This window comes from Macaca fascicularis, chromosome 20 (genome assembly GCF_037993035.2).
Source record: "Macaca fascicularis isolate 582-1 chromosome 20, T2T-MFA8v1.1".
Taxonomy (NCBI): Eukaryota; Metazoa; Chordata; class Mammalia; order Primates; family Cercopithecidae; genus Macaca; species Macaca fascicularis.
The window spans coordinates 22,533,870-22,558,567 of NC_088394.1; the positions used below are offsets into that span (position 1 = coordinate 22,533,870).

At 46.9% G+C, this 24,698-nt stretch overlaps 1 protein-coding gene across 4 annotated transcripts in view; it reads right to left on the reverse strand.

Annotated features, from left to right (window-relative positions):
* Window positions 1–2,875: 2,875 nt before the first annotated feature.
* Window positions 2,876–24,698, reverse strand: part of GGA2 (golgi associated, gamma adaptin ear containing, ARF binding protein 2) — a 46,889-nt gene continuing 25,066 nt past the window's right edge. For 3 of the 4 annotated variants that reach the window (XM_005591463.5, XM_065537592.2, XM_045382781.3), the window contains 9 exons: window positions 21,617–21,698; window positions 19,334–19,459; window positions 18,436–18,558; window positions 17,791–17,819; window positions 17,275–17,408; window positions 12,908–13,065; window positions 9,038–9,207; window positions 7,924–8,034; window positions 2,876–6,242 (listed from right to left, as the gene is read on the reverse strand). In XM_005591463.5, the coding sequence (XP_005591520.3) occupies window positions 6,132–6,242; window positions 7,924–8,034; window positions 9,038–9,207; window positions 12,908–13,065; window positions 17,275–17,408; window positions 17,791–17,819; window positions 18,436–18,558; window positions 19,334–19,459; window positions 21,617–21,698 (1,044 nt within the window). In that variant the 3' untranslated portion in view covers window positions 2,876–6,131. Of the gene's footprint in view, window positions 6,243–7,923; window positions 8,035–9,037; window positions 9,208–12,907; window positions 13,066–17,274; window positions 17,409–17,790; window positions 17,820–18,435; window positions 18,559–19,333; window positions 20,950–21,616; window positions 21,699–24,698 lie in introns of all 4 variants that reach the window. The other variant, XR_012429460.1, reaches the window with a different exon arrangement.

Here is a 24,698-nt window from a genome sequence, read left to right on the forward strand (position 1 = left end):
TTCAATCCAGTATGACAGTTTCCGCCTTTTTGGAGACAGGGTCTAGCTCTGCCACCCAGGCTGGATTGCAGTGATGTCATCTTGTCTCACCACTGCCTCCTCTGCAACCTCTGCCTCCTGGGCTCAAGCCAACATCCCACCTCAGCCTCCGGAGTAGCTGGGACTACAAGCACATGCCACCATTCCCAGGTAATTTTCTGTAGAGACAGGGGTTTCACTATGTTGCCCAGGGTGGTCTCAAACTCCTGGGCTCAAGCGATCCTCCCATCTCAGCTTCCCAAAGTGCTGGGATTACAGGCTCAGGCCACCACGTGGTTTCCTCACAGCCTTTTGAGTTAAGGCAGGTAGTATTTCTATTTCCAAAAGAGGAAACTGAAGCTGAGATGAGGCTATGCTGTAGAGAAACTTGAATGCTAGGGCAATTGATTTTACTTAATCCAAAAAGATATGCAGTACTAATTATATATGATTAGAGATGTAGTACGGTCAGGCTAGGCATGGTGGCTCATGCCTGTAATCCCAGCACTTTGAGAGGTCAGGAGTCCAAGACTAGCCTGGGCAACATGGTGAGGCCCTTATCTCTACAAAAATTTAAAACTTCGTCAGGTGTGGCAGCATGCATCTATCTGTAGTCTTAGCTACTTGGGAGGCCAAACTGGGAGGATCCCTAGAGCCCAGGAGCTTGAGGCTGCAGTGAGCTATGACCACGCCACTGCACTCCAGCATGTCTCTTAAGAAAAACTGGTCATGTAAAGAAGGCACAAGAACACCATGTGACAATGAAGGCAAAGGCTGGAGTTACGCAGCTGCAGGCTAAGGAAGTCAAAGATGGTGGAAGCCAGCAACCACCAAGAGGGAGAACCATGGCCCCAATATTAGACTCCCACCCTGCAGAACTCAGACAACACATCTGTTGACTTAAACCACCCAGCTTGCGGTACATTGTCATAGCAGTTCTAATGAACGAATACAGAGAAAAGTAAACATTTTGACTGTTACTTTGGGTTTGCTTATTGCAGCTGATCCTGATCTTAACAAAGGGTATGGTTAGATTTTTTTTTGTTTTTTGAGATGGAGTCTTGCTCTGTTGCCCAGGCTGGAGTGCAGTGGCATGATCTCGGCTCACTGCAAGTCCACCTTCTGGGTTCAAGCAATTTCCAGCTGATTTTTGTACTTTTAGTAGACGGGGTTTCACCATGTTGGCCAGGCTGGTCTCGAACTCCTAACCTCGTGATCCTTCGCCTTGACCTCCCAAACTGCTAGGATTACAGGCGTGAGCCACCACACCCAGCTAGTATGGTCAGATTTTATTATCAACCTTTTCTGCTGCCTATAAAAATATTCATAAGTTATCAGTATTCTTAGCACAATTTCTGTGGTTTTATGAGGAGAGGCTGTGAAATGAACAGTGATGAAATGGAAGTCACCACTGTTACAACGGTTAAAAAAATCTCAGATGTGAAGGTGATTTGAGAAATAGCACCTAAATTTATAGACTATCTATTGTATCTGCTATTTTGTACACCTCATTAAATTCTCACCAAAATGTGTGAAGTAGACTTCTAACATTTTTACCATTTACAGATATAAAAACTGAGACCCAGAGACCCAGAGACCCAGGTGGCAAAAAACTAGAAATTGAACCTGGCTCCCCAGCCCATACTTGGTTCACTCTAGCGCACAGGGCTGCCAGAATCGAGACAAGGGAGGGTTGCCCGGGAAAAGTCCAGTCTGCTTGGGTGCCTGGGAATGCTGCCAGTGGGAGGGAGAGGATACAAGAAACTATGAGGGAATTGCTACCGAGTTTTAACATGCAGCACTTTCAACACATAATGCTTGATTTGTACCATATGAGCTCAGGGAAGAGAGTGGGGTTACGTTTCTAAGTAATTCATACTGATAATGGCATTATCTCCAAGCTATCTATAGTGTTACATGAAAAGAACAAAACACAGAACAGTATACTATTTTCTTGAACATGCCTAGAATCCCTCTGAAAAGACAGAGGAGGGTGGTAACTGGGTGGGAAGAATTTTCACCTTTCGTAATTTTGAATCATGTCAATGTCTTTGTCTTAAAAAAAGCCAACACTGAGCATAAAAAATAAGGTTTTATTTTCAGCTTAGATTTTAGAAAGCTCAAATAAAATTGAAAGAAATTTTATAATTCCATGACCCAAAGATTACCACTGTAACATGTGCACACAAACATCTTGGTGCATCACTTGGCTTTAAAACAAACTGGGGGTCAGGACATGGTGACTCATGCCTGTAATCCCAGCACTTTGGGAGGTCAAGGCAGGAGGAACGCTTGAGCCCAGGAGACCAGCCTGGGCAACACAAGAGATCCAGTCTTTACCAAAAACTGAAACATTAGCTGGGCGTGGTAGCATGTACCTGTAGTCCCAGCTACTCCAGAGGCTGAAGGCAGAGGATCGCCTGAGCACAGGAATTCAACGCTACATTGAGTACAATCGTGCCACTGCACTCCAGCCTGGGCAATAGAGCAAAGCTCTGTCTCAAGAAAACCAACCAACCCACTTTCACACTCTTGACGCTGGGTAAGCATCTTCTATAATGGGTATATTTAAAGGATTTGGGATTAATATTGTAGTAGGCAAGCACTATTTGTATTCTAGAATATTGCCTTTGCTTTCTACCTTTAACATTTGCTGTCTTAATTTACACTATTTGTACTACGTAATATTCGCTTTTCTTTTGGTTGTCATTCTGTTTTCAACACTATTTTCATGACCTATTTGTGTTCAGAGCGGCTCACAGATAAGGAAACGTTTTGCCCAGGTCGTGGAAGATAATAGGGAGAGTAATTAACTGCAGCATATGTAGGCAAAAGGTTATGACAAAACATGGCATTATCAGGGCTTGAAAGGACTTTTATTGCGGCTGTGGTGAAGCAGGCCCTGGTCTTGGCAGATGATACCAGAAGGGCACTGAGTGTCAGCGTGCAACTTGAATTTGATCCCATAAAGTTAGGCATCAGGAAGCCATTCAGAATTTTTCACCTGGTCAGATGCTCAGATTTGCTAGAGAACTCTGGTAGTGGCAAGAACCAGAGCTGGTACTCAGAATTGGGACAGAGGCATTGTCTCCCCCATCCCCCTCCGCCAAAAAAGCCCAAACCAGAGCAGTGGCAATGTAAGTGCAGGGAGGACATGATGTGGGATTGTTTAGAAAACAGGCCACTTGACATACAACTACTCCGCAGATACAGATGAAGCAGGAATCAGGGACCCAATAAGTCTCAGGTGCTTTCAAGTAAGGGCATGTAGGTGGAAAGGGGCAGGACTCTGTGTTCCATTCTAAGTAACTGAGATAGAAGCAACAGTGGAACCTCCAGATACAGATATCCACTGACAGACTGAAATATGATCTGGGGACAGCAAGGAGGTGGCAGCTTGAGAGAGGTCTACAATCCATCTAATGGTTTAGAGTCGCCTGACTACCAGGCCTCTGTGTGGATAGGAAAGTCCTGAGGATTGGACTCTGGAAAACCACCACACTTACAAGACAGAGGAAAAAGAGCAGTCACGGAGGTAGGTCACGAAATAGGGGTCAACAGGACCCCTGAAGAGTTCAGGATACTGGAAAGCACTGGCCATGAGTGCCAGATCTCCAGCACACACATCATGAATTTGCTTCTCCCCAGAGGAAGAGAAGCTCCTTCAAGGTGGTGCCCTGGCTCAGGGTAGCTGGTCAACAACTAGTTTTTTTAAAAACAGAGACGAGGTGTCACTATGTAGCCCAGGCTGGACTTGAAATCCTGGGCTGAAGTGGTCATCCCACTCAGCCTCCCAAAATGCTGGGATTATAGGTGTGAGCCACTACTTGTTGAGTGAATGAAGAGGTAGGAGCTGGGCTGTGAGTGGCCACTGGACTTGCTGATTAGAAGGGAGTGATAACATAAACCACGGCCACTTTCAGGACAGCAGCCTGCCTTCTCTCCTCCCACACCTATCCTGTCCAACACCTAAGCATAGTAAGTACCACTGGGAGTCTGTCTCCTCAAAAGCAAGAATGTTCAGGTACACACGTGTGAGTTCACCTCTGAACAATAGGGGAGAAAGCCTGTCTTTATGTGTAAGTCTCATTCACCCATTTTGACCAAAACCCTTCAGAGGGAGATGCTGTCATTACGATGGGTATCTCTTCAAGCCTATGCAACAGCAACAGAGCATATAAAAACTACACAGAGGCCGGGTGTGGTGGCTCACGCCTGTAATCCCAGCACTCTGGGAGGCTGAGGTGGGCGTATCACCTGAGGTCAGGAGTTTGAGAACAGTCTGGCCAACGTAGTGAAACCCCATCTCTACTAAAAATACAAAAATTAGCTGGGCGTGGTGGCTCACGCCTGTAGTCCCAGCTACTTGGGAGGCTGAGGCATGAGAATCGCTTAAACCTGGTAGGCAGAGATTGCAGTGAGCTGAGATCGTACCACTGTACTCCAGCCTGGGTGACAGAGTGGCCTCAAAAAACAGAAAAAAAAAAAAAAAAAAAAAAAAAAAAGGCACACAGAACACAAGCAAGTACTTTTAGATTAAAATTTGTCTTATGTGAATTATGGCAAATGAAATCACCTCACTGTTTATCTGTTTTATGAGTTTTTACATTTGCTTAAAATTAGCATACTTCATCTTTTACAGTTCCCACCTCTACCAATTAGTGTTGGCAGATTTCCACTATATGTAGAAGCCAAAAGATCAGACTTTAAAAATATCAGATATTGTGATTAAGAACTCCAAACAAGCCTTGCAGTTTCGGAGGTAGAAACCCACCCAGCCAGTTCAGCTGCTTGGACTTCAAAGCCCTCCACCTGGCCATCTCAGCCAGGCTCAGGTTCCTTCTCTCACCCATCAGGCCAAGCAGGACTTGTCAAAAATACACATTCAAGTTCCTAGCACACAGTAGGTGCTCACTAAGTGGGAAGTGATTATAAACTTGAATTTTTCCTTCAACAAATACCCACCTCTCCTGTCCAGCTTGCCTCAGATCTTCAGGTTCTCTGAAACTTCTACATCCTTCAGGAAGTTTCCTTTACTTCTCGACAGAAGACAGTTCCCTTTAGGCCTATCATCTCTAAATGCAACTGGCTTTCCATTTTCCACTTACTCAACACTCCACAAAGTACATTTGCTACATGGTATTTATTTAATGACTGTATATTTAGTCACCACCTCAATCACTGCTAAGCTCTCTTCATGTCTATCTGTACCACAGTTCCCCATCTTAGACTGTGACGTCAGCTGGCAAGGGCTGGCTGTTGGCCAATTCACCATGACCGACATGGTGTGTCACAAAGAGCTCCGAGTAAATGCCGTGAAGGAAGAGGATGAGGATGGAGATGAGGATCCTGAGAAGGGCCCAGACTGGCTGCCCAACCCATGGACCTGAGGCCTGAATAAGGCCTGGGAGCTGCTTTCCCCTCTGCCCAGGAGGCCTGTCCAGGGGCGATTCTAAGGCACAGTGGTGAAGGACATGATTGGTCCCCCAAGTGTGGTCCTCAGGTCTCATGGCAGCCACTCGCCTGGGAACAGTGCAACAGGCATTCCATTTAGAAGATCGTCCAGAACACACACAAGAAGCATTGTCTAATGAAAATGGAGACAAGGTCTTTCTTGGAAGAGAGTGCCCAAGAATATACTCTCTGCCCCAAGACTAACCAGGTCCCTTTTAAGGTCCCTGAGAACAGCAGCCTGGGAGCAACCAAGACTTTCAAAGGCTGACAAGGCACAGAGTGGATGAATGGAACGAACAATACATGAAAAAAACACTTTGGCTGATAAAACCTCCAACCTGAGGCACGGACAGTGTCGCTCGCTGACATGCAGAAACATGACTGTAGCAGAGATGATGATGATGAGAAATGCATCACATTTCCCACACTGCCGATATCCCAAGCCCTGCGCTACCACCCTCTCCCCAAACACACAGACACACAGACACAGACACACACACACACACACAGCATCTGCAGAATAAGTCAGAGGTTGACACCCAGAGCCTGACGTCAGGATAGGACTCTTGGCACTCTGCACTGAAACACCATTAGTCCCAACTTGACAGCAAAAGTAACGCCAGACTAAGCTTGAAATGAAGGGTCCGTCTTGTGAAAAGTTAGGCTGCACCCAAGACAGCCGGGTCTGGAAAGTCTTTCACTTCTCCTACTTCGCTGAAAGGCTGTCCACCTTGGTTGAATGTCAGCTTGTACCGTAAGCGGATAGGTTCCTGGGATAGAAGAGACAGAAGATGTTAAATCAGTGGAGAGCAACCCAGGAACAGGGTGACCATGTTAAGTCAAGTGAGTGCTTCAAACAATTCTGACACAAAATACCTAGGATACTCACTTTGGGACTACAAACAAGGGGAAATAGGCACATATCCTGGGAACCCTTCGATACTTCTGCAGTCCTGAAATCCTGAGATAGGCTGCAATTCAGAGACCAGCTTAGGAAGACAGGCCTTGCCCTTTCAGAGGATTCCAGAGGATTAGGGAGAGTTCATGTGTCCCTCCCTTGGTCCCCAGCTATGACAATCCATCTGATCTTCCTTCAATGAGCCCCAAAGACAGACTCCAGTGAGGGATATTCCACATATACTCCTACCACCCAACCAAACCAGAGACTGACTGACTTTCTTCTTTCTTTTTTTTTTTTTTTTTTTTGAGACGGAGTCTCACTCTGTCGCCCAGGCTGGAGTGCAGTGGCCGGATCTCAGCTCACTGCAAGCTCCGCCTCCCGGGTTCACGCCATTCTCCTGCCTCAGCCTCCCGAGTAGCTGGGACTACAGGCGCCCGCCGCCTCGCCCGGCTAGTTTTTTGTATTTTTTAGTAGAGACGGGGTTTCACCGTGTTCGCCAGGATGGTCTCGATCTCCTGACCTCGTGATCCGCCCGTCTCGGCCTCCCATAGTGCTGGGATTACAGGCTTGAGCCACCGCGCCCGGCCCTTTCTTCTTTCTCTTTCCTCTTTTTTCTTTTTTTTTCTCTCTCTCCTTTTCTGTTCTTTTCTCTCTCTCTCATCCATCCATGCATCCATGCATCCATGCATCCATGCATCCATGCATCCATCCATCCATCCATCCATCCATCCCTTTCTTCTTTCTCTTTCCTCTTTTTTCTTTTTTTTTCTCTCTCCCCTTTTCTGTTCTTTTCTCTCTCTCTCATCCATCCATGCATCCATCCATCCATCCATCCATCCATCCATCCATCCATCCTTCCGGTGGAGTCTCACTCTGTCGCCAGGCTGGAGTACAATGGCGTGATCTCAGCTCACTGCAACCTCTGCCTCCTGGGTTCAAGCAATTCTCCTGCCTCAGCCTCCCCAGTAGCTGAGACTACAGGCATGCGACACCGTGTCCAGCTAATTTTTGTATTTTCAGTAGAGATGGGCTTTCACCATGTTGGCCAGGATGGTCTCAATCTCTTGACCCTCATGATCCATCTGCCTCAGCCTCCCAAAGTGCTGGGATTACAGGCATGAGCCACTGCACCTGGCCAACTTTATTTATTTATTTTTTTTGAGATGGAGTCTTGCTCTGTTGCCCAGGAGTGCAGTAGTACGATCTTGGCTCACTGCAACGTCCACCTCCTGGGTTCAAGCGACTCTCCTGCCTCAGCCTCCTGAGTAGCTAGGACTAAAGGCGCGTGCCATCACACCCAGCTAATTTCTGTATTTTTAGTAGAGATGGGGTTTCACCATGTTGGCCAGGCTGGTTTCAAACTCCTGACCTCAGGGTGTCCACCTGCCTCAGCCTCCCAAAGTGCTGGGGTTACTTGGGTGAACCACTGCGCCCGGCAAACCAGAGACTTTAGAGCAAGGCCTCAATGTGCCTCTCTCTACCCACAAAGTTACCTCCTCTTACAGTTCAGGGGCCCCCATCTCCCTGCTACCACAGACACTAGAACATACTTTGTGTGGATTGTCAAGCAGCAGCATCTGAGATATCACAGCTGGAGGCATCAAAGGACTGAATGCAGGAAGCTTGGAGCTGGATGCCGGCTGCAGCTTCACTCTCATTGACTATGGGGGAAGAAAACCAACATGTAACTCATTCCTAACCACAGCTTCCAGGATGAAGATCAGGTGAGGGGGAGCTGGACCTCCCCAACACCCCTCCAAGAGGAAATGGCCCTCTTAGACGTGGTACCCCGAGGCACCTATGGAAGCCCAAGCAGACAGACTCCCACTAATTGTTAAAAGGATCTAAGAGGCCTTTCCTTCCACATACAGAATGGATCTGGAGTTGTGTGGTCAATAACTGGCATCTGAGAAGCAGCATCAACAGCCAGGGCACATTTTAGGTTGAATTCTAACTGCTTCTCACTAGCTCTGTGACCTTGAGTAAAATATTTAATTTCTGAGCCTTGGGTTAACTTATACAACAGGTAGTAGCAGAACATTCCCTACAGGACTACCATGAGAAGTAGAGACTGCATGTCATATTTTTGTCTGTCTTGAATCTTTTCCTTTCAGGACGGGCCCCTTCCCCTGTGACTGTGGGGTGCCTGTTAAGCAGTAGGGCCCCACTTCCTTTGAAAAGGGCTGGATATGTTATCTCACATTGGCCAAGTGCCTCATATCCCAGGACACAAGTTCCTGGTCCAAGGTATGGAAGTAACACCAACAAGGCCAATCAGAGCCCTTTCCTGGGTAATCAGTATACATGCTTCATGCCTGGTGAGAGTTTCTGAGATAAAGAGGGTTAAGGACCATGCAACCCTGGAGCTGTGGGTAGCCACTTTCCTGCTTTGTGGAGAAACTGTCAGAATGGAGACAAAGAAAAGCAGAGTCAAGAGATACAGACAGACTCTAGAGGCATCGTTTAAGAACCTATCTGGATCCACTCATATCTGACGCCAGATATTCAGGAATCCCCAGTCAGGTAAGCCATTACATTCCCACTTTATCTTCAGTTAGTTTGAGTGAAGATTCTTTCCTTGACACTCGACAGATAAGTCCCAGCAAAGAACTTGGCACTCAAAAATGACAGCCATTACTGAGAAATCCACAACAGATGACTCACCTTTGGCACAGCCACCTGAAACATGATATCCCAGACAGGCTGGGGAGCCGTGCTCATCATGGTCAACAGCAGCACCTGTACCTCTGGGTGCCCAGGGGCTCCCGTCTGGGAGAAGTGGAGCAGAATTCTGAATCCGTTCCGGTCATACACGATGAGAGGTGGAAGGCTGCCTGGTAGAGAGGGCACGAGCAGAAGGGTTAACACCACTACAAAACCCCCCAGACAGCCAGGCTGGAAAGAGATATACATGTTATCCCCAGATGCTACTGCTTCTCCATGCAGAACATGTCCAGGACTGAATTTCTCTGCACTACAATAATCCAAGTCCCCATGACTCCAGCTGGACTCCTATGACCCTCCAAACTGACCTCTCCCCACCATTCAACCATCAGACACACCACCAGTTATTAAAAAATCACATTTTTTGGCCGGGCGTGGTGGCTCAAGCCTGTAATCCCAGCACTCTGGGAGGCCGAGACAGGCGGATCACAAGGTCAGGAGATTGAGACCATCCTGGCTAACATGGTGAAACCCCATCTCTACTAAAAAATGCAAAAAAAGTAGCTGGGCGAGGCGGCGGGCGCCTGTAGTCCCAGCTACTTGGGAGGCTGAGGCAGGAGAATGGCGTAAACCCAGGAGGCAGAGCTTGCAGTGAGCTGAGATCCGGCCACTGCACTCCAGCCTGGGCGACAGAGCGAGACTCCATCTCAAAAAAAAAAAAAAAAAAAATCACATTTTTGAGGAAGATATGATCATGATTAAAATCATGCATGAACACTATAGAAAACAGAAAATGATCAGCCAGGCGTGGGGGCTCATGCCTGTAATCCCAGCACTTTGGGAGGCCGAGGAGGGTGGATCACTTGAGGCTAAGAGTTCGTGACCAGCCTGGACAACATGGCAAAACCCCATCTCTACTAAAAATACAAAAATTAGCTGGGCATGGTGGTGCACGCCTGTAATCTCAGCCATCTGAGAGGCTGAGGCACGAAAATCACTTGAACTCGGGAGGCGGAGGTTGCAGTGAGCCGAGATTGCACCACTGCACTCTAGCCTGGGTGACAGAGCAAGACTATCTCACAAACGAAAAAACAAACAAAAAAACCACATACACACACACAATCATAAAAAAATAAAATAAATGCTCTTTTTTATGAGATGGACTTTCACTTTTGTTGCCCAGGCTGGAGTGCAACGGCATGATCTTGGCTCACCACAACCTCCGCCTCCCAGGTTCAAATGATTCTCCTACTTCAGCCTCCAGAGTAGCTAGGAATGCGCCACCATGCCCAGCTAGTTTTATGTGTTTTTAGTAGAGATAGGGTTTCTCCATGTTGGTCAGGCTGGGGGAGGTCAGGCTTCAAACTCCCAACCTCAGGTGATCCGCCCACCTCGGCCTCCCAAAGTGCTGGGATTACAGGCATGAGCCACCGCGCCCAGCCAATGCACTCTTAATTCTACCCAGAAATAAGCACTTATTTCCTTCTAGTCTCTTTTGTGTGACTACAAACACACGCACATGCTCACACACACACACCACCTTATATTTAATTGTACAAAACCGTAGAAACCAAATCACCTCAAATTAGTAAGTTTAATAGCATTCCAATGGAAATTCTAAAGATACTTTTAATTTAGCTCAGGAGTGACTCTAATGTTTATTTGAGGGGGGAAAACTATGTAAGACCAATAAATTTAATAAGGGGGGCAGGGCTATAGCAAATACACAGATAAAATTACAATTCAAGTAAAGTGGCATAAAACAGAACATGCAGAACAGATCTAAATGAGACTGTAACATAACATATCCTTCAAAAATCAGGGCTGGCTCAATGAATGGCACTCAGACTGCTTAATCAGCTGGGAAAACGCTTTAATATCAAAATATACATTACTAAAATATAGCTTAGATCTGGGTATGGTGTCTCATGCCTGTAATCACAGCTACTCAGGTGGCTGAGATGAGAAAATTGCTTGAGGTCAGGAGTTCAAGACCAGCCTGGGCAATATAGTGAGATCTGCCTCCCATCCCCAAAAAGACAATAAAAATTTGCTGGGTATGGTGGTGCATGCCTGTCATGCTAGCTACCTGGGAGTCTGAGGCAGGAGGATTGCTTGAGCCCAAGAGGAATTTGAGGCTGCAGTGTGGTATAGACTTATAAAATAACAGTAAATAGAGTAACATTCTGTACACACTGTGGTATAAAATTATTAAGAACTGTGTATGTACAAATATACGTACATGATAAGACAAGAAGAAAATCTATCAAGACATGAACAGAATTTCCATCTCTGGCTCATAATGGTATAGATGATTTTACTTTTCTAGTACATCTTTTTTTTTTTTTGAGACAGAGTCTTCTTTGTTGCTCACATTGAAGCACAGTGGCACGATCTCAGCTCACTGCAACCTCTGCCGTCTGGGTTCAGGTGATTCTCCTGACTCAGGCTCCTGAGTAGCTGGGGATTACAGGTGCATACTACCACACCCAGCTAATTTTTGTATTTTTAGGGTTTCACCATTTTGGCCAGGCTGGTCTCAAACTCCTGACCTCAAGTGATCTGCCTGCCTCGTCCTCCCAAAGTGCTGGCATTACAGGCGTGAGCCACTGAGTCCAGCCTATTCTATCTTTAATAAAACTCTACATTTTGAACATGTATTTTTAACTTTTTTACTTTTTAAAGTTTGCTTTGTAATAATTTCAGACTTATAAGAAGTTATAAAACTAATACAAAAATTTCTATATACCCTTCATGTAGCTTCCCCAGATGTTAACATCGTAACTACAGTACAATTATTGAATTCAGAAAATTAACACTGAACATGTATTATTTCTTAAATCAAAAATCAATAAAGAAATGTGCAAAGAGCTCCCACTGTTTACCAACTCTGTTTATTTACAAATTTGTCTGCCTGGCTTTCAGGGCTCTCTGCAATCTAACCTCATCACAAAGAGCCATAGGAGGGCTCTGTGCTAAAGAGCCCAGGCCCTGGAACAGATGACCTGAGTTGTGTCCTGCTGTGCATACTACGGTCTCTGCGCTAGTATGCACCTTGATTAGCTGAGCCTTCCATTTCCTTCCCTTTGTAACATAGGTAATATCCACTTTTCTGCTTTAATGAGGATCCCTAGAGAAGGATTATCACTAGACAAATTCTTCCACTCATTTGAATTCTACCTCTTGCCAGTCATTTCAGGCCACATTAAACATTCCCTTCTTGAATCCCAAATCAATGAACATTATGTGCCTAAAGGCTTGCCCATATCCTTGACAGTGTCAATACTAAGGAAGGCTAAGAAAATTAGCTAAAAGACAAAGAAGCAAACTTTTTTTTTTTTTGGGAGATGGAGTCTCACTTTGTCACTCAGGCTAGAGTGTGGTGGCATGATCTTGGCTCACTGCAACCTCCACCTCCTGGGTTCAAGCAATTCTCCTGCCTCAGCCTCCCAAGTAGCTGGGACTACAGGCATGCACCACCACGCCCAGCTAATGTTTGTATTTTCTGTAGAGACAGGGCTTCATTATGTTGGCCAGGCTGGTCTCAAACTCCTGGCCTCAAGTGATCACCTGCCTTAGCCTCCCCATTTTTTTCTTCCCCCCACCAAATAGAGACAAGGCTATCTTGCCCAGGCGGGTCTCAAACTCCTGGCCTCAAGTGATCCTCCCACCTCAGCCTCCCAAAGTGCTGGGATTACAGGCATGAGTCACCATACCTGGCCACAACCTCTTACTTTTTGCCCTCATGCAAAATCTCTCCCATTCATCAACCAAATTTAAGGGCTACCTCTACCAAACTGGAGTGGAAAAAGCTGGGAGTCTAATAGATTCCCAGGAAAAAAAAAAGGTGGGGAGCAAAATTGTACTTACTGGGCTTAACAGACTCCAAAGGGACAAACACTTGAGCCAGAGGTGTATTCTGTGAAGATGGGGAAGGAGCCAACGGGCCAGCCTCCCAGGACCAACCTGGAGAGGACTTAGTACCTGGGGGCACTTCCTTGGGGACACTTTTCTGCGAAACATAATTCCTACAAAGAAATAAAAAATATCAAAGACTAGCAAAAATTGTAGCGATTTCCTGGAATTTAGGCTTATTACAGAACAAGGGAAAAAAATCACACACACACACACACACACACACACACACACAGAACAAGGGAAAAAAAACACACACACACACACACACACACACACACACACACACACACAGTTAGATGTTATATGCCTTTTTTTTTTCTTTTTTTTTTTTGATGATACAGTGTCTTGCTCTGTTGCCCAGGCTGGAGTGTAGTGGAACTGCCTCGGCTCACGGCAACCTCTGCCTCCCAGGCTCAAGCGATTCTCCTGCCTCAGCCTCCTGAGTAACTGGGATTACAGGCACCTGCCACCACGCCCGGCTAATTTTTGTACTTTTATTAGAGACAGGGTTTCACCACATTGGCCGTGCTGGTCTTGAATCTTGATCTCAGGTGATTCGCCCACCTCAGCCTCCCAAAGTACTGGGATTACAGGTGTGAGCTAATATACCAGATGTTACATGACTTTTGTCAAGTAATCAAACTCATACCTCAGCTTCCTCATCTGTTAAATGGAAAAAAGAAAAGTAATTTACCTTGTAGGGCTGTTACAAGATTCAAACGAGACAATGTGTGAAAAGCACTTAGAGGCTGGGTGCGGTGGCTCATGCCTGTAATCTCAGCACTCTGGGAGGCTGAGGCAGGTGGGTCATTTGAGGTCAGGAGTTCAAGACCAGCCTGGCCGACATGGTGAAACCCAGTTTCTACTAAAAGTACAAAAATTAAAAAAAAAAAAAATTAAAAATTAGCCAGGTGGTGGTGGCGCATGCTTGTGGTGAGCTGAGATCATACCACTGCACTCCAGCCTGGGCAACAGAGCGAGACTCTGTCTCAGGAAAAAAAGAAAAAGAAAGAAAGAAAAGCACTTAAAATGTCCACACATAATAAGAACCCAATAACCTAGAGCCTTTGTTATGAGGGCTGTTCATGTTGTACCTGTCAGGCAGTCCCTGACAGTAAGTAGCTCAGGCAGGTTGTTTTCCAGGTGTGATCACAGAGGGACGTAAGCCAGGCAGATGATACACAAATTAAACCAGCTACTATCCACTCCATGATTTTGTCCATTTGGGACACAAACTGAAAACATTTTAGAAAACTAAAGTCCCGCGAGAAGAAATAACCCACCCTGCCCAAGTGGCTGAAAAAAAGAAGACTGCAAGAAATGACCTCTGGGCGGCAAATGGGAATGAACTCCCAGGACATCCCACTTCTGCCAGAGCCAGGCGGTTTCTATCAGGAACACAGGCACTTTCAGGCTGTTTGGGTGAAGGTAAGCTGCACTTTTCCAGAGACAAAGGGACAGGATCTATGAAAATGTTGTTACGTTCACACCTTAGAGAACCTCTCCCGGCCGGGCGCGGTGGCTCAAGCCTGTAATCCCAGCACTTTGGGAGGCCGAGACGGGCGGATCACGAGGTCAGGAGATCGAGACCATCCTGGCTGACAGGGTGAAACCCCGTCTCTACTAAAAAATACAAAAAAAACTTAGCCGGGCGCGGTGGCAAGCGCCTGTAGTCCCAGCTACTCGGGAGGCTGAGGCAGGAGAATGGCGGGAACCCGGGAGGCGGAGCTTGCAGTGAACTGAGATCCGGCCACTGCACTCCAGCCTGGGCGACATAGCGAGACTCTGTCTCAAAAAAAAAAAAAAAAAGAGAACCTCTCCCTTCAGGGATCTGTACTATAAGGCACTCCCCTAAGCATCTCCAAACTGGAAATTATGTAAATGTGCACAAAAGGGAAATGATCAAATACATCCATGCAATGAATTATAATGTAGCTATTAAGAAGACTGAGGCATATTTATAGAAACTGATATGAAATGCATCACAGATAATGATATGAAAAGGTCATGCTGGAGTGCAGTTTGTAAATTAAAATCCTGTTTGTGGCCGGGCGCGGTGGCTCAAGCCTATAATCCCAGCACTTTGGGAGGCCGAGACAGGCGGATCACGAGGTCAGGAGATCGAGACCATTCTGGCTAACACGGTGAAACCCCATCTCTACTAAAAAATACAAAAAATTAGCCAGGCGTGGTGGCGGGCGCCTGTAGTCCCAGCTACTCAGGAGGCTGAGGCAGGAGAATGGCGTAAACCCGGGAGGCAGAGCTTGAAGTGATCTGAGATCCGGCCACTGCACTCCAGCCTGGGCGACAGAGCAAGACTCCGTCTCAAAAAAAAAAAAAAAAAAATCCTGTTTGTGCAACAAGCCACAAGAATGCACCACTACTTGTACAGAAAAAAAGCAAAGAAGGAACATTCAACCTTGTTTTTAGGGAGTGGTACTTTGCACTTTGTTGTATATTTCTCTATGGATCAAATTTTACTTAACTTCAATTACATGGTTATTAGAAGGGAAAACAAAAACAAACAGCAAAAACCTCATGTTCTATTATTCCTAGTCCTTAAATAAACCCCCTTTCAGATGTCTTGGCCAAAGCAGGTATTTTCCAACGACTTAGGAAAGGAAGTAAAATGAGAAAAGGGAAGCAGCATATTAAACTTTTGTTGAGACAGGGTCTCACTCTGCTGTCCAGGCTGGAATGCAGTGGCATGGTAATGGCTCACTGCAGCCTCGACTTTCCGGGCTCAAGTCATCCTCCCACCTCAGCCTCCTGAGGAGCTGGGACTACAGGCATGAGCTACTACGCCTGGCTAATTTTTGTGTTTTTTGTAGAAATGGGGTTTTGCCATATATCCCAGGCTAGTCTTGAACTCCAGGGCTCAAGCGATCCACCTGCCTTGGCCTCCCAAAGAGCTGGGATTACAGGTATGATATGGTTTGGCTGTGTCCCCACCTAAATCTCATCTTGAATTGTAGCATCCACAATTCCCACATGTCGTGGCAGGGACCCTGTAGGAGAGAACTGAATCATGGGTGCAGTTTCCCCACACTGTTCTCATGGTAGTGAGTCTCATGAGATCTGACAGTTTTATAAGGGGAAACCCTTTTTCATTTGGCTCTCATTCTCTCTTGTCTGCTGCCACATAAGACATGCCTTTTGGCTGAGTGCAGTGGCTCACGCCTGTAATCCCAGCACTTTGGGAGGCAGAGGCAGGCAGATTATGAGGTCAGGAGATCAAGACCATCCTGGCCAACATGGTGAAACCCCATCTTTACTAAAAAAACACAAAAAATTAACCAGGTGTGGTGGCATACGCCTTAATCCCAGCTACTCAGGAGGCTGAGGCAAGAGAATTGCTTGAACCCGGGAGGCAGAGGTGGCAGTGAGCTGAGATTGCACCACTGCACTCCACCTAGGGTGACAGAGCGAGACTCTGTCTCAAAAAAAAAAAAAAAGAAAGAAAACATGCCTTTTGCCTTCCACCATGATTGGGAGGCCTCCTCAGCCATGTGAAACTATGAGTCCATTAAACCTCTTTTTTTTTTTTTTTTTTTTGAGACGGAGTCTCGCTCTGTCGCCCAGGCTGGAGTGCAGTGGCTGGATCTCAGCTCACTGCAAGCTCCGCCTCCCGGGTTTACGCCATTCTCCTGCCTCAGCCTCCCGAGTAGCTGGGACTACAGGTGCCGCCACCTCGCCCGGCTAGTTTTTTGTATTTTTTAGTAGAGATGGGGTTTCACCGTGTTAGCCAGGATGGTCTTGATCTCCTGACCTCGTGATCCGCCCGTCTCGGCCTCCCAAAGTGCTGGGATTACAGGCTTGAGCCACCGCGCCCGGCTTGTTTTTAAATTACACAGTCTCGGGTATGTCTTTATCAGCAGTGTGAAAACGAACTCATACAAGGCATGAGCCACCGCACCTGGCCTAAACTTTCAATAGAAAGATGATTCTCAGCCAGGCAGACGGATCACCTGAGGTCAGGAGTTTGAGATCAGCCTGGCCAACATGGTGAAATCCCATCTCTACTAAAACTTAAAAAAAAATTAGCTGGGCATGGTGGCATGTGCCTGTAATCCCAGTTACTCGGGAGGCTGAGGCAGGAGAAACACTTGAACTCAGGAGGTAAAGGTTGTAATGAGCCCAGATTGTGCCACTGCACTCTAGCCTGGGCAATAGAGCGAGACCCTGTCTCAAAAAAAAAAGAAAGATGTTTCTCCAGGGCGAGAGGCTGTCTTAGAGCACCATTCTTTGGCCCTTGTCCCATGAGAAGGAACTGCACTCAGGAGCCACACTCTCCCACTCCCCTTGCCCAGAAGACTCACAGAGGGCCTGGAGCTGGCTGTGGTGAGAGGAGGTCCAACAAATTCCTGTCTGCAGAAGGGTTCTGAACGCCACCGCCTGGCAGTGTGCTGGAGGAGGGATTCCTCTTTTCCTCACAGCAATTCTGATCAGCAACCTGTCAAATCAGGAATGGCTAAAGTAAGACCAGGGTATGAGTGACCATCAGCCACAGTAAAACCAAGGCACAGCTCTCCTGAACCCACCCAAGCTGCTGTGGCCCAGGCTGGTGACATCTCTTGGGGCAAGAGGGGAAAGAAAGGGCAAGATCACACTCGGCTCCTGGGCAGACCTCCAGGAAGCAGGAGTCTGGTGTAACCTGTCTCCCCTGGGGTACCAGCCAGACAGTATGGGTGAGGAAGAGGCTTTGGACCTCCAAGGCCATGATTCCACCGGGACAGTGTAGGAGCACCTCTCCGCTCGCCAGGCAGTGCTGCCTCACAAGGGCAGGTCTGAGACCCTCCCCTTCTCTCTCTGGGCCCTGGGAAGAGCATCCTCACCGTGCCTGTAACAGGAGCATCACTGATTCCTGTAAGAAAGGAGTGGAGTGAGATGCATAACATTAACTCCACCTGCTTCAAGATGGTGATTAATGCCACACCCACCCTTTCTAGGACATCCAGAAAGTCTAGACAAATAAGCAACTTACTGAAGGTCATGCGACTCATCCATGGCCAATCTGTGACTAATATGCAAGGGGGACCCGCTCAACTGCCCAGAACACCTGATTCCCTCGGCAGCAGGTATGTGCTCCCTGAGGGAACCAGCTCACTCCCCTACTCACAACCACCTTGATTCCCTCAGCAGCAGGTATGTGCTTCCTGAGGGGACCAGCTCACTCTCCTCACAACCATCCTGACTCCTTCAGCAGCAGACACGTGTTCCCCGAGGGTCCAGCTCACTCCCCTACTCACACTCATCCTGACTCGCTCAGTAGCAGACACGTGCTTCCTGAGGGGACCAACTCACTCCCCTACTCACTCCCTCAGCAGCAGGTACGTGTCCCCAGAGGGAACCAGCTCATTCTTCCTATTCACAACCATCTCAACCCCCTCAGCAGCAGGCACGTGCTCCGCGAAGGGAACCAGCTTGCTTCCCTACTGGCACCCATCCTATGCCTGCTCCCCACAAGGACCTGCCCTCACCCAAGGCTGCCAGGTCTTGATGAAGCAAAGATGGTGCCACAGTCCCCGCCTGCGCAGGTCCATTGTCCACCTCCAAGTCAATCAGGGGGCAGGTCTTCATGCAGCCTGTTGGATTCTGAAAGACTAGAAAGCCCAGGGTTAGGAAGAGAAATCAGCTGGATATGAGAGCAAAGTCTCCACATAAATCCAATCAGCTTCCCTCAGGCCACCTCCTAATCAAATGGTAATGCCCTTCCTGCCCTTCCAAGAACCTTCCACTCAGGTGAGTGTCCTGACACACAAGCTGAGCTGGCATCCAGGACAATAGGGAGCCAAGGTCTGCCTTCCTACCCCAGGGATCACAGGCCATCATGCAAAGGTCCCATCACCCTGGAGGAGAGCAGATTCGGCCTTCTCCAGCTCAGGCCATTCCGAGGCTTCTGACCACAGGTGATCAAAATCACTTGCAGTGCTTGAAAGACGCAGACCTCCAGGCCCAGCTCCAAGCAGTCTTGATTTAGAAGGTCCAAGCCAGGGACCTAAGCAGTGGCAGTTCAACCAGTGCTCCAGGTGATTCTGATACAGCTGACCTGGCACTAGGAACCACTGAGGAAGACCATTTCTTTTGTCTCTAGCTCCCATATGCAAGCATTTATGAGAATTCAAACCCAGGCACAGCTTAGCCATCTGCTTCCGTGTGTAGTCAAAGCTGGGGTCCAGCCCGGCAACCAGCTCATGACGATTCCTGTGGCTGGGCATGGCAACATGAAACCCGCTTTCACAGGAAGGGGAACAAAGGGCGAGTTCTCTCATTTCTATTCCTTAACCCAGACTATGTTTAGGACCCATTTTTTTTTTTTTTTTCTGGGAATTGCAGGTTGCCCTGACGCAGAAGGCAAGGAGAGGCTTTCAAACATACCTCTGGAGACAGGGATGTCTCCCACTGAGCTGGTCACTCTGTTTCCAAAGGTGACCCGGCCCTCCATCACCTGTTTGTACAGCAGAACTCCTTGGGTGAGGAGGTCATTTGCCTGGAGAATTTCCGCTGAAGAATGAGGGAAGAATCAGAACCCCCTGGTTTGGTGACCAACAATCTCAATCCTTTCTAAGCGTTTCCATAAAACAGCCTTCATATGGCTCGACTATGTTCATATGGCTCCAGCCCCTAGATTGTGTCATCGGACCATATCAGGCCTAGTCAGTTAACCCGAGTCCTAACATGTTAATAGTTCTCAATGCAGAAGGAAGCAAATCTGTTTACCTTCTACACCTGTACTGTCCAGAGTACTGGCCAGCAGTAAGCACTCAAATTAAGGCCCTTTAAATAACAAACTTTTAACTTTAACTCAGAACCTGTTGGCTGGGCGCAGTGGCTCAGGCCTGCAATCCCAGCACTTTGGGAGGCTGAGGTGGGCGGATCACCTGAGGTCAGGAGTTCAAGACCATCCTGGCCAACATGGTGAAACCCAGTTTCTACTAAAAATACAAAAAGTTAGCCGGGCGTGGTGGCAGGTGCCTGTAATCCCAACTATTCGGGAGGCTGAGGTGGGAGAATTGCTTGAACCCAGGAGAGGGAGGTTGCAGCGAGCTGAGATCACGTCATTGCACTCCAGCCGGGGCAACAAGAGCGAAACTCTATTTCAAGAAAAAAAGAAATATCAGAAACAGAAACATTAACAGCATCATGGGGGATGCGACGAGCAGAACTGAGACTGAGAATACTCTCAATTCAGAGGGCCTATTTTCATGCAAGGAGAAAAGGTTGTGCGTGGTGATTCATGCCTGTAATCCCAGCACTTTGGGAAGCCAAGGCGGGCAAATCACTTGAGCCCAGGAGTTTGAGACCAGCCTGGCCAACATGGCAAAACTCCATCTCTACGAAAAGTACAAAAATTAGCCAGGTATGGTGGTGCGCAACTGTAGTTCCAGCTACTCAGGAGGCTGAGGCATGAGAACTGCTTGAACCCAGGAGATAGAGGCTGTAGAGGCTGCAGTGAACTGAGATCACGCCATTGGACTCCAGCCTGAGCAACAGAGTGAGACTGTCTCAAAAAAACGAAAAAGGATTGCAGAGGGCATGCACATGCTATCCACTAAGAGAGACTAAAGAAATATAAACCAATTATACAGTATGGCTTTTCTTTTGCGTCTGATTTAGAACAATTTTTTTTTAAGTTAGCAAGAGATGATTAAGGAGAAATTTTATCAGGGAAATCTGAACACTGACTGAATCTTTGATTATTTTGAAATGTCCAGAGGCTGGGGATTGTGGCTTACGCCTGTAAGACCAGCACTTTGGGAGGCCACGGCAGGCAGATCACTAGAGGCCAGCAGTTTGAAACCAGCCTGGCCAAATTGGTGAAACGTCATCTCTACAAAAATACAAAAATTAGCCAGGTATGATGGTGGTTGCCTGTAATCCCAGCTACTTGGGAGGCTGAGGCAGGTGAATGGCTTGAACCCGGGAGGTGGAGGTTGCAGTGAACCAAGATTACACCACTGCACTCCAGCCTGGACGATAGAATGAGACTCCATCTAAAAAAAAAATTAAAAGAAAAAGGAATGTCTAGAATTTGCTTCAAAACAGACTAGGGAATGGGTGGGTACAAAAAGAGGTACAGATGAAACAAGATTTGAAAAATCAGCTATGAGCTGGTAATTATTAAAGATGAGTGAAGAATACATAGGATTTATTTTACTATTCCCGTCTCTCATGTTTTGAGATTTTCCATAATAAAGAGTTAAATTTTTTTTTAGTAACTGTGGACAATTTTTCACGTCCCTACGGATGTCCCTTCCATTTCCAATCGGCCAGGCTCTCTTAGGTGACCTACCTGGCCCCTGAAGGTACAAAAGCTGGTGATCCCTTTGAGACACCACCCACAGCTGTTTCTCTGGCCCCTGAGATTGATCAGCTTTTCCTGAAGCCTCCAGAGGGATCTTTCTTCTACCTCTCACACCCCAATCTCCATGGTCAATTTCCACCCCTTTTCAGGCTTTAGACCTGTTGCTGATTTCTTACTGAAGCCTGGATCCTGCTGGAAGTCAGTTCTGAGGCAACTCAAGCCACACCCTACCTAAGCACAAGCTCCATGGAACATCAAGTCCACTCTGTCTTGTTCCTGGCACAGCAGCGTGACAGGAGGGACCGAATCTGTCTTGCACCCGTGCTGCTAGCTACACCCAAAGAAAGAAAACTTACCGAGTGCATCATCGTCATCAGTGGTGTCACTCGCCAGCCGGAACAGCGTGGGCCGCAGCTTTTCACACCTCTCATACACAACCTGAAAGAGCACAACGTGGTTCATGACACATGCCCAGGCACCCCACAACGCCCCCCTTCAGGGCCCCAGGAACCTCTGATCAGGCAGGTGGCAGTGTCTGGGGCTTCAGGAGGCCTCCTGTTGGTCCTGACTTCGAGAGCGCAGGTTTGAAGTAACATGGCAGAGTTTCAGAAAACGATTACAGGCTACAAGTGTATGATTTTTGAAAATAAAAGAATCTGACTGGGCAGGGTGGCTCACATCTGTAATCCCAGCACTTTGGGGGACTGAGGTGGGCAGATCACCTGAGGTCAGGAGTTCAAGACCAGCCTGGCCAACATGGTGAAACCCTGTCTCTACTAAAAATACAAAAGTTAGTGGGTGCCTGTAATCCCAGCTACTCAGGAGGCTTTCTCTTAGGAATTTGGAAAGACAGTAGTTCATTTCTGCTAATCTTATGAAGTGGAAGGAGTTATGTGGGGGTTGGATCTCCTGTGCAGAGAAACATTTAAAAAAAAAAAAAAACTGGAATGCAGAGGGAGATGGCTGAAACAGACCTGCAGAAGGAGGTGGAGAACAGAGCTCCAAGAGAGACCAAGAGCATGGCTGCCTCAAACCTGCCACAGAAAGGCTGTGGTTTCTTTTTGATTGTTTGTTTGTTTTTGAGATGGAGTTTCGCTGTTGTTGCCCAGGCTGGAGTGCAATGGTGTGATCTCGGCTCACCACAACCTCCGCCTCCCGGGTTCAAATGATTCCCCTGCCTCAGCCTCCCAAGTAGCTGGGATTACAGGCATACGCCACTATGCTCAGCTGATATTGTATTTTTAGTAGAGATGGGGTTTCTCTATGTTGGTCAGGCTGGTCTCGAACTCCTGAACTCAGGTGATACACCTGCCTCAGCCTCTGAAAGTGCTGAGATTACAGGCGTGAGCCACTGCGCCCAGCTGGACTGTAGTTTCTTAGATGTGACAACAAAAGCACCAGCAAGACATTTTAAAAAAAAGAAAAAAAAAAAAAAAAAAAGAAGGCCAGGCATGGTGGCTCATGCCTGTAATCCCAGCACTTTGGGAGGCCAAGGCAGGTGGATCACCTGAGGTCAGGGTTCGAGACCAGCCTGGCCAACATGGTGAAACCCTGTCTCTACTGGTCAGGCACGGTGGCTCACACCTGTAATCCCAGCACTTTGGGAGACTGAGGTACGCGGATCACCTGAGGTCGGAGTTTGAGACCAGCCTAACCAACATAGAGAAACCCTGTCTTTACTAAAAAAAAAAAAAAAAAAAATACAAAATTAGCCAGGTGTGCTGGCACATTCCTGTAATCCTAGCACTTGGGAGGCTGAGGCAGGAGAATCGCTTGAACCCAGGAGGAGGAGGTTGTGGGGAGCTGAGATCACGCAATTGCACTCCAGCCTGGGCGATAGAGCGAGACTTTGTCTCAAAAAACAAAACAAAACAAAACTTTCCCGCTTCAAAAGATGCTATCAAAACAGTGAAAAAGATGGGAGAAAACTGTCTGATAAGGAACTTGTATCCAGAATACATAAAAAAACGCTTGTAACTCAAAAAGACACTCCAAAAGATGGGCAACGGATTTGCAGACATGTCTTCTAAGATGTACAAGCTGCCAATAAGCATAGAAAATAAACGAGCCGTTAAGAAACAGAAAGTTGCAACGAGACAGCACTTCACACCCTCCAGGAGGGCTCCGATCAAAAAGATAACAACAAATGTTGGCAGGATGCAGAGAACTGGAACCAATACATTGCTGCTGGGAATGTAAAATGGCACAGCCACTTTGGAAAACAGTTTGGCAGTTTCTCAAAATGTTAAATATGGAGTTACCCCAAGATCCAGCAATTCCATTTCTAGGTATATACCCAAGAGAATTTAAAACCTATGTTCACATAAAAACTTAGACAAAGTTCAAAGTCATTAATCGTAATGAATAATTCAAAGGCATCATTCATAATAGCCAAAAAGTAGGAACAAACCAAATGCCCATCAGCTGATAAATGGAGAAACAAAATGTGGCATAGCCAAACAATGGAACACTATTCTGGCATGAACAGAAATGGAGCAGTGACAAAAGTTACCAGATGGATGCACCTGCAAGCATTAGGCTACGTAAAGGAAGCCAGACACGAAAGCCCATGTATTGCGTAACCGCACTTGGACAAAGGATCCAAATAGGCAAATCCAGAGAGACAGAAAGTGGATTAGTGGTTGCCAAGGACTGGGGAAAGGGGAGTTTGGGAAAGGGGGAATGACTGTTAATGGGTACAAGGATTCTTTTAGGGGTGATTAAGATATTCTATAACTAGGTAGATATGATGTTTGCTTTTATGGTATGTTAATTTTTATCTCAATAAAGATGCTATATAAAAATTAAGATCTCAAGATGTGGAGGAGCTAGAACTTGCATATGCTGCTGTTAGGATTGTAAAATGGTGCAATTACCCTGGAAGATAGCTTAGCCACTTTGTTTCCTAACAAGTTAAATATATACTTAGCATATGACCTAGTAATTCCAGACATTTACCCACAAGAAATGAAAATAGATGTTCACACAAAATCCCGTGTACACAACTGTTTATAGCAGCGTGATTCATAATCACCCAAAGATGGAAACAACGCAAGGCCCATCAATAGTTACACGCTGTGGTACATCCAGGTGATGGGATAGTACCTGGCAGTAAGAAGAAACAAGCTACTGCTACACACAGCAACGGGATGGATCTAGAGTGAGATCGAGAAGCCAGGCAAAAATAGAGGGTTATGTACTGCATCATTCCATTTATACAAGAGTCTGGGAGTCGTCAGCAAATCAGAACAGAAAGCAAATCAGTAGCTGCCCGGGGATTGCAGAGTAGGGGAGACAGGAAAGGAGAACAAAGCAGCACAAGGACATCTGGGGAGGTGTCAGATATGTTTACCATCTTGACTCTGAGATGGCTTCATGGGTGCATACAGGTGAAAGCACCACGAACTCACTTTAGTAAACACGTGCAGCCCCCTGTGT